The sequence below is a fragment of the Chenopodium quinoa genome, unplaced genomic scaffold (genome assembly GCF_001683475.1).
Source record: "Chenopodium quinoa cultivar QQ74 unplaced genomic scaffold, ASM168347v1, whole genome shotgun sequence".
NCBI lineage: Eukaryota > Viridiplantae > Streptophyta > Magnoliopsida > Caryophyllales > Amaranthaceae > Chenopodium > Chenopodium quinoa.
In genome coordinates, this window is record NW_018745410.1 from 2,769,491 (window position 1) to 2,779,395 (window position 9,905).

The 9,905-nt window shown below is 36.3% G+C and overlaps 1 protein-coding gene across 1 annotated transcript; it reads right to left on the reverse strand.

Moving 5' to 3' along the window:
- Positions 1-361: 361 nt before the first annotated feature.
- On the reverse strand, positions 362-2,461 carry LOC110713149 (60S ribosomal protein L22-3). The gene is made up of 3 exons (XM_021891623.1): positions 2,345-2,461; positions 2,008-2,274; positions 362-829 (listed from the first exon to the last, which is right to left on the reverse strand). The coding sequence occupies exons 2-3, from the start codon at positions 2,238-2,240 to the stop codon at positions 685-687; spliced, it is 378 nt and encodes a 125-aa protein (XP_021747315.1). The 5' UTR covers positions 2,241-2,274; positions 2,345-2,461; the 3' UTR covers positions 362-684.
- Positions 2,462-9,905: the final 7,444 nt, after the last annotated feature.

Sequence of the window (9,905 nt, forward strand, 5' to 3'; positions counted from 1 at the left end):
TATTCAGGGAAAAGAGAATTCTCATGGCTTGCAATATAGGGGAATGCTCTTGCAGAATGAATTCGGGTCTCTTGAAATTACATGGGCTAACCTATCCGTACTAGTCACATAGCTACAGTGAAAGGGACCTTGTTGAATGCCTCGTGCAGGTGTAGTAAAACTACCAGTTGGCTCTCCATTCCAAAGAATTTGAAGACTAGTCAAGTTGCACAATGCATATAATTAAGTCCACCATGCCTTGGGGGAGGCCAAGCTCCATCAAGGCATGTCTTACAAAACTCCACCGGTACAATCATCCATATGCTATTTGAAAGTCAATCATAATTGCCATATACGGATATACCCAATTTTTCCTTGCCTCTTTCACATAATATTAAGCATATATTGGACACTTATGATATTGTCTGTAAATTTTCTAGGAACAAAGCTACATTGCGTACGGGACATTACTGAAGTAGCATATGCTTTAGACGATTAACTCCAACTACAGAGAATGGCGCAGATGGGAGATTCCAGAAATTAAAACTTAAGACATGCAGATAATTCTAAATAAAAACCAAAAAATGTGTTGAAAATATATCTCAAAGTGATAAGGTGTCAAATGCATAGTCATTTTTTACTCCCAAAAAAGATAAGATCTCAGATAAGGAAAATCACCATAGCTCAAAACTTGTTTCTAAAGATCTAATCTTCTTCTTCAGCCTCATTTTCGGCAATGTTGAAGTACCTCAACTCGTACACATTACGGTCCTTGTTAGAAGCAATGACACGAAGCCAATCCCTAACATTGTGCTTCTTCAAGTATTTCTTTGTCAAATACTTTAAGTACCTGAGAATAAAAAATTCAAACCAAGATTACTCAAAAGTTAAAACACACACCTACCACGGTTCATAACAAAGGCTTTTACAATACAGAATAAGTTCATTCAAGTGTAGCTAAACTCTACAACAGCAGACCTAAAAAGAATGCAAAAACAACTCAAGCAATGTGATGCGTACACGTTACAGATAATAAAAAAAACAACCATCTTTCAAGTTCATTTATCACAATACAAACACCATTTCAACCAGCTGGGTTAGAAAGAAGGCGAAAAGAGCAGCACCCGTACTCATAAAATACCAAGCACAGGGGTCAAGAGGAAGTTCAAGGTAATACAACAGGGCAGGAAAAAATGAATATAACGTTGCTGCTCACAGGAAATACATCAACCCTCTTACGAGTTCATTTATTTTAATACTTAAACAGTTCAAACAGCTGGCCTAGAAAGAAGTTGAAAACAGCCGCACAAGGCGACGTTACTCATAAAATACCAAGCACAGGGGTCAAGAAGAAGTTCAAGGTAATACAACATTGCAGGTGATCTACATAAAAACGAATAAAAAGATGTTGCACACTCACAGGAAATACATCAACCATATTTCAAGTTCATTTATCTCAATACTAAAATACCATTTCAAACCGCTAAACTAGACAGAAAAGAAAAACAGCAACACACCAGCATCAATTACACAACTCATTGTAAGGAAGATGTATAAAAATGGTACAGCTGACGATATGAACCTAAATTAAATGACCAGGCTCGCTGCTGCATATATTCAGCAAATCTTAATAAGTTAAAATGCAGCATATATTCAGCAAGCTTAAAAAGCAGCATATTCTCAGCAATTTATCTTAATAAGATTAAATGCAAAAAGTTGATAAAAAATTCCTAACATACCAATAGCATAAATCCTGAAATAAAATCAAGTTAAAATTAGCTCGAATATTAGCTCAAAACTTCTCAAATATGTATACCAGCTGAATAACAGGACATTAAGATACATTGCATCACAAACACTTCATGTTAAACCAATTTCAGAAAACAACCTATAAATCTAAACATGTTTAACAATAACGAAACCATAAAACCCTAAAAGGCTAAAACCTCACCAATATCATAATAATAATAATAAATTAAAAAAAAAAATTAAAATCAATAGTAAAAATAAAAGAAGAAAAAATGAAACCTCTTGGAGAAATTGCTATCGGAATTGACAGTGATCTTATTCTTCTCACGAGTAACAGTGACGGAATCACCGAGAGCACCAGCCTTACCACCGACCTTAATTCTCTCCTGAAGAAACTTCTCAAGGGAAGCAATGTCCATAATTTTGTCTTCAACAGGCTTAGCGCAGTCGATGGTGAAGGAAGCTCCCTTCTTCTTGCCCTTGGCACCTCCTGCTGCTGCTCCTCGACTCATTCTTACTCTCCTAGGTTTCTGCTTTTTCGTCGATCTGCAATAACAAGCGTCAGTACAAGCGGTGGTCAAGGATTGAAGAGAGGGAGGAGAGAAAAGGAGAGTACCGGAAGTGAAGCTCTGAGCGGCCAGATAAGAAGAAGGAACAAAAGTAGGGTTAGGTTTTTATAAGTTGAGGGAATTGGGCGTTCAAAACTTCAAATATACCCGACCCGGCTAACCCGACTTGTTGACCCAGATCATTTTAGACGGGTATTTTAGTTAAATATACAAATGTGTCATTAGGGTCCAGGTCAATTTAGGGTCGTTAACACATTCGGGTCGGATCAATTCGGATCATGCATCAGGTCATCTTCGAGTCGAGTCAAAATCAAGTAAGGTCATGTTCGGGTTGTTCCATTTGTGGATCAAGCTCAAATCAATAATTTTATATTTTGTTATTGATATAATAAGAACTATCAATTCAGTTTATAAGCTTGGCTATAGTCGAAAATGAACAATTTGAGTTATTTTTAGCAGTATACATTTTTAATTCAATTAAAAAGTAATTTTAGTTTGGGACATTTCGGATATCAAATCAGTTCAGGTTAATTTTGGATGTGGGGTTTGTTCGAGTCAATTTTGAGTCAGGTCAACTTTAGGTCGAGCCTGGATCGGGTCAATCTTCATTTTCAGGTCGGGTCAATTTTGGATTTCGAGTCATTTAGTGGGTCGATTTTTAGGTCAATTTTGGGTCATGGGTCGGGTAATCCGGGTCAGGTCATCTGGTCTGGGTCAAGATTGCCATTACTCGGTACTCAATAAAATCGTTGATTAACAATACTACTGAGGTAGTATTTAATTATTACATATGAAGTATATAACTAGTTTTGAGTTAGGTTTATCAAACTAATTTTGGGTTAGAACGGGTTGAAATGACTAGCGAGTCGACTTAGATTTGGTTGGTTCTTTTAATTGCTATTTCAATCTGGGTTTGGGACTAATTGGGTCGGATAGTAATCGGTTCGGGTCATAATCAGTTTGGGTTAAATTAGTTTGGTTTGAAAACGGGTTTCGATTCAAAACAATCGGTAGGTTTAAATTGGTTGGTTTGAAAACGCGTTTGAAGATGGGTTTCGATTCAAAACAGATTGGGTGAAATCAGGTCAAATCATTTTCAATTCAGCTCATAATCGGTCGGCTTGAAGAAGGGTTTCGATTCAAAACAGATTGGGTGAAATCAGGTCAAATCATTTTCAATTCAGCTCATAATCGGTCGGCTTGAAGAAGGGTTTCGATTCAAAACAGACCGCGTAAAATCAGACCGGGTCATTATCGGTTTGGGTGGAACTGGATAATAGGTTTGAAAACGGGTTTGCCTAATTTGAAGCATGTATTGGTCAAATCATATCGGGTTAAAATCTAGTCAGGTCACTATTGATTTGGGTGGAACTGGGTCGGTTTGAAAATGAGTTTGCCTAATTTGGAGTAGGTTTTGGTCCAAATCATACTCCCTCCATTTTTAATTACTTGCTCCACTTCATTATGCATGGAGTTTTAGGAGAAATTGAATAAAATAATAAAATATGGAGGTAGTGGGGTAAGAGGAAAGAAAAAAAATTATAAAAAGCAAAAGTAGTTGAAAGAATTAAAAGAGAGAATATGTAATTAATAAAATATGATTTGTGTTGGGTCTACTAGGTGAGAGAAATAAATTAAACATTGTAAAAGTTTTCCAAATAAAGAAATGGAGCAAGTATTTTAAAATGGCCGGAAAAAAAAGCGGAGCAAGTATTTAAAAACGGAGGGAGTATCGGGTTAAAATCAGGTCGGACCATTATCAAGTTAGGTAAATAAGATAATAATGCATAGGAATGGGTCAGGTTATAATTGAGTTAATTCTTAAACAAATCCGGTTTATTGAGCGAGTAGTGGGCTGAAAAAGGTTGGGTCAAAATTGAGACGGGCTTTAAACAAGTAGTATTAATTGAGTAGCGGGTAAAAATGAGTTAGATCAAAATTGAGAGTCGAGTTGGTTTAGATTAGATAAGTTGTTGGTTGTTAACGATTTGGATATAACGGGTAATGGTTGAAATGGAGTATTTTCTACTACTTTTGACAGACTGCTATTTAGTATGTGAGCAGATGATTCATATCCCCATAATGATATATGTATATCAACAAGAGTCAACATAAATCGAACTATATCTAATAATGTTCGATTTCTCCTTTTTAAACACCATTTGTTTGTGACATTCTCGGTGGAGTTAATTTGAAAGAATTTTACAATTCCGCAGATGATCATTGAATTCTTTGCTCAAATATTCACCAAAGGATGATCAGATTTGCTTGTTTTACCAAGTTAATTTTGCAATTCTTTGAACTTTTCTAAGAATTTAGACTTTTGCTTCATTTAGTAGATTTGTTATATTATAATAACTTAAATCGTCAGTAAAAGTATTCATAATGAAATAGCTAAACTTACCTCTAGCCTTAGAGCTCATTTTCCCACAACTATTTGTATGTATGAATCCTAAGAGATCATTGGCTCTTTCACACTTTCCACTAAAAAGGTGATTTAATTTGGAAATTTTACCCAACAAACACGATTCACATATGTTGACCGACCTATAATCAGAAGATTAGAGGATTTCATCCTTTTTTAATTTATGGATGCGCTTTGGTTAATATGACCCATCCTACAATGTCATAGGTAGGTGGGGCTTAAATAATTGGAAAAATTGTTGGGAATTATCCTACCTTTTGAGCATCCGCGTTTAATAATCCCACATTTGGGATTCTTTTTAATAATCCCACCTTTACCCCCACAGGTTACCTTACTTGCTGTAGATGATTTTAGTCCTACGTGGCTTACAACGGTTATATTCCTTTTATTTTTTTTTAAATGCCACGTCCCTTAAAGGTTGGGTCTTCATCTTCTTTCTATGTTTTTAGAAAAAGATTGAACTCCATTGTTGCTCTGAATCTACACTTTCAAATTCCTATCTTCTCTCTGGAATTAAATCGCAATGGGTAGTAGGATGCAGATTGGGTCGAGTGGTTCAACGTCGTCTAGGTCATTCCTCTCTTTTCCAAAATTGAAGTGCAGATGCGAGGTGAAAGCTATAATTCGGACAGTGAGGAATGGTGATAACACGGGTATGCAGTTCTACAGTTGCCCAAAATGGCATGTAAGTGTCATGGGTAGTGTCAATTTTTTGTTTATACTTAACCATTTCATGTTAGAAAATTCAATTGGGAAAATCAAATTAGGGTTTTCAAATTCAATTGATTTAGGGGCTTAATTTTATTTTTACAGGAAGGTGATTGTGGATACTTTCAATAGGTTAATGCTAACCCTAACGACCTAGAAGATCTATGTTTCCAGGTTTTAAAAAGAGATACACAAGTTGCTGAAAAAGAGATTGATATTGATTTCATGAAGGAGCAGTTGAAGAAAGTGGAGAAGAATTTGGGAATGAAGGAGGATGAGTTGAATGATATGGAGCTTTGCCACACAAGAATTGAACTGATGAAGGCTTCAAGGAATGAAAAAACTTCTCCATTGCTCTGTTTGTGTCATGGATTTTTTTTGCTTTTATTTTAATGTATTTGAAGGAATGATAGTGATGTTGTGCATATAATAGTTGGTTAGATTGCATTAGTTAGTTTAGGTTGGGAAATGATTGTACTTTGTGCTGTTGTTACATGTATGGTCAAAGAACCTGATGCTAAAGCAAGATATGTATGCTGCATTAGTTTGATTAATAAAAGGAAGTTATGACAAAAAAGATCTTCAAATATCAAATAGAAATTAACACATTCAAGGAAGTTGTTTCATTAAATAGTTAACAATTAGTTCAAAATACACAAAATGAACCCTGAAGTGGTTCATGGCATGTCATTGTAATATATATGCAAATTGACTTTTATAAGCCACAATGCCTAAAATACTATTCCCAAAAGCAAAAGCTTACATTAACAAAGTTTTGCCTAAACACTAAATTACTTAGTTACACCAAAAGTGAGGATCAGTTCATCCCACTACTTTGTTCACTACTGAGTTGGTTGATGTAAGGTAGAGGCTTGACTTCCTTAACTGTACGGGAACCAATCCATTGTTGATCTTACTCTTCTTGGGTTTCTTTGGTTCTGATCAGAATATAAAAATAAGTAATAAAAAAAAAACAGGAGATTAACATGAATCACACTTGTTGCCAACAAAATGTAAATAAACTAAGGTTGACACCATAAAGCCACTTACACTAGTCAATGCAGATCCATCTGGTGCAATGTACACACCTACACCAAGTGGAACCTGGTGTCTTCCTCTACCCCTGCCCCTTGTCCTACCTCTACCCCTTCCTGCAACATCTAAGCCCCTACCCCTTCCTGCAACATCTAATCCCCTACCCTTTCATGCTACTTCTAAACCCCTACCCTTACCCCTTCCTGTAGTAGGATTTGAACCCCTTCCTCTTCCTGCAGAATCATCTGTCCCTTTCCTCTACCACTTCCTCTCTTAGCATTGGCAGAAGAAACTCCAATCCCTCTTCTACCCCTAGATCCCCTCCCCATATATATTGTTCTTCCTCCTCTACCAAGTATGGTAGGCTGTACAGTTAGAGATGTAGGAGTTTATAGGTACGAATGCGGAAAACATGAATCATATTCATATAGCACCTAATCCCAAGATCATGCATAACACATAAAGAATTAGAATTAATACCTTTGTAGCATGATTCCATGTGTGATCGAACAAGAACAAGGGCGACAAAGAACCTCAAACGTGACTCCTCTACTTGGTCCACGGGCACGGATTAAACCTCCACTAATGCTAGTTAGTTGCAATTGAACCCTTCAATTGACCTTTTAAAGAGAAGAATGAGCAACGAACCAACCACGAACCACCACACGCGCCACTAAGGGTGGCCGGCCGTGAGTCCAAGGGGAAGGAGGGAGAGAGTCGTGGGTTAGAGAGAGAGTGAGAGGGTTTTGGGATTTGTTTGCTTGGTTCACAATTAATTGTTAATTGTTTTATCTTACAACCCTAGGCATGGATCTTATTTATAGATCTCATCTCTAAATAAGAGTCCACGACAAAGCCCAAAACCTAACTCCAATCTAACTATGCTAGCCCAAACCAATTCATGATTAGTTACTTGCTTATGAGCCCATAAATGGGCCTCTAACTTGCTTAAACCAATACCCTTGTGTGTCTATGGTGCCGCTAGATTAACTACTTCAGCGCCCTCATAGGATCCATTCTAGTGGGTTTTGGACTATTTTACTAGCCCAGAGATCATTGATCATAGTCTAGCAACAGATAATGACGACCCAAAAGAACGAACTTATTATCTCCATATTAGTGATCCTTGGTATATCTAGTAATTGCACTTATAGAAGGCATAACTCCTTCAAGAGAGTGGTGTGTTGTAGCTTGAGTTGCTTGGGCTAATGGTGCTTTTGGTTGATTTGCAGATACAACTGTAGTCTGAGATGCTGCCGTGTGTGCAACATCCTTCCTTGGCCTACCTCTACACCTTTTTCCAAGTGGTTCAAATGGCTGGACATTATCTTTGTTAGGTTACTTCCTTTTATTATGCCCCTTGGTTTTGCAGACTGAACAGGTCATCTCAATCCCTTTTCTTGCAAGGTCCAAGACTTTTTTGGGGTTCTCATATGGGTCTTTGTTTCGATTCTTCCTTGGCCTCCCTAGACCAATTTTAATAGGTGGAGGATCAATAGGCATGGACTCATTTGGCCAATGCCTTTCACCTTGAATTGGTGGAATGGACCCTAACAAAAGACACATGAGAAAGTCATCACATACTGTAGACACCCATTTGTGTCTCCCCAAAACCAAACCCAGTGATGAGTACCCTTCACGTTGAATCATAATCGAATGAAGTGAAAGTGTGAAAAGTCTAGTGTTGCGGATAGTTTTAATTTCTTTTCTCTTCTCTCTGTTTTTGAAAACTTATTTTAAGAAAACAGCCAATCCAGTTTGGTTGGTCCATGATATGGGTCCAATAGTAGTGTAGTTGGATGGCGCTTGACAAGAGCTTTCCAACGATATATTATAAGCCCAATTCCGATGAATATTGAGGAAGTTATGGCCAACTGGGCCCGGTTTGAGCCTTATATGCGGCCCAATGATCTAGAGGAGGGCCTAATATAGATTTATCATTCCTAATGCAATTAGGAATGGTTTTAGTCTTCTAGATTCTTCTAGAAGGTTCTTTTCATTCCTAATTCAATTAGCATTGATAAATTGACTTTTGTTGACTTTTGTTGACTTTTCAGAGTTTTAATTAAAATCAAAGAGCATTTTTGAGGAAAAATACGATTTTATCCTCCTGTACGACAATTTTTATCTGATTTTAAGAAAACGCGTGAAATTCTGAATCAGCGCCAAACGCCAGCTGTAGCGCCTAGCGCTAGCATTGGCGCCTGACGCTAATATTGGTGTCTGGCGCCAATAGCCTGCGTTGGCGCTAATTCAGATTTTATCTGCGGCAGAACTCTGTTTTTGATATTTTATCTTTTTGGCTGATTTTCTTTATAAATAACGTCGTAAAAACTCTGTTTTCATTCACCAATTCTCATCAACAGTCATCTATAATTCACCAACTCTCATTAAGATTCTCTTGATTACTCTCTTTTTCTCTCTCTCTTTTTCTAAACTAGCCTTTTACATACAAAATTCCGCATTCATTAGATCTAGACACACCTATCCATATTCGAAGTTGCCTTAGCCCTAGACGTGAAAGGTTTAATTTCTAAGGGTTTGGTCCCAAATCTCTCTTTCAATTATTTAATTTGATTGTTTTGTTTATTATTTTCCTTGAAGTTACTAACGCTTGTATTTTGTTATTAGAAAGAGGTACGAGGCATCAAAGTAAGTACTTTAGTGGTTTTTATTGATATTATGATGTAGAGATCATGTTTAGGTTGTTATTATGATATTCCTAGTATCATGTCTAGGGTAGATTTAATGTTAAATATAATCGTTACGATGCCTTTTATTTTCTTCCTAATATTTTTGATTCCTAGTATCATGTTAGGGCTAAAGATTTGATTTTCATTGTTTAGTGACATGCTAGGGTTTGTTATTAATCTTGTTAGTATCATGCCTAGGATCTTGCTATTTTTATTATGCTTTAATATTATTATTTTTAATTATAATTTATTATTATGATTTTTATAATTGTTTTGATTATGATTATAATTTTGTAATTATTGTTATGATTATTATTATGTTGCTTGATATTTATTGTTATTGCTTGATCACGCCTTTATGCATGTTTAAAGGGAATTTGTACTTGTAATCACGCTTATATAAGATATTTAATAATCTAGTTTAGGGTTAATTTGATTACAATTCAAGTGATCGCCAATAATAGATTTATTTGTGCATTAATATTCAACCAACATAGATAAACAGGTTTAGGGTTAATCCTATTGATTGCATGTTAGTCAGAAAGCGCACATGAATATGATATTAATAAAGTAGAGGCCTATTATTAGGGCAGATTCAATCTCTTTTAGGTTAGATTTGTACCTTCATCCCCGAACCCTATTTGGTTCAAGGCCTTATGGAGTTGACGATCTCTTGGATCGTTAAGGGGTGTAACCTTCACCCTGTGAACGGTTTACAAGTTCCTAAAAAACTTGTTGGCGACTCTT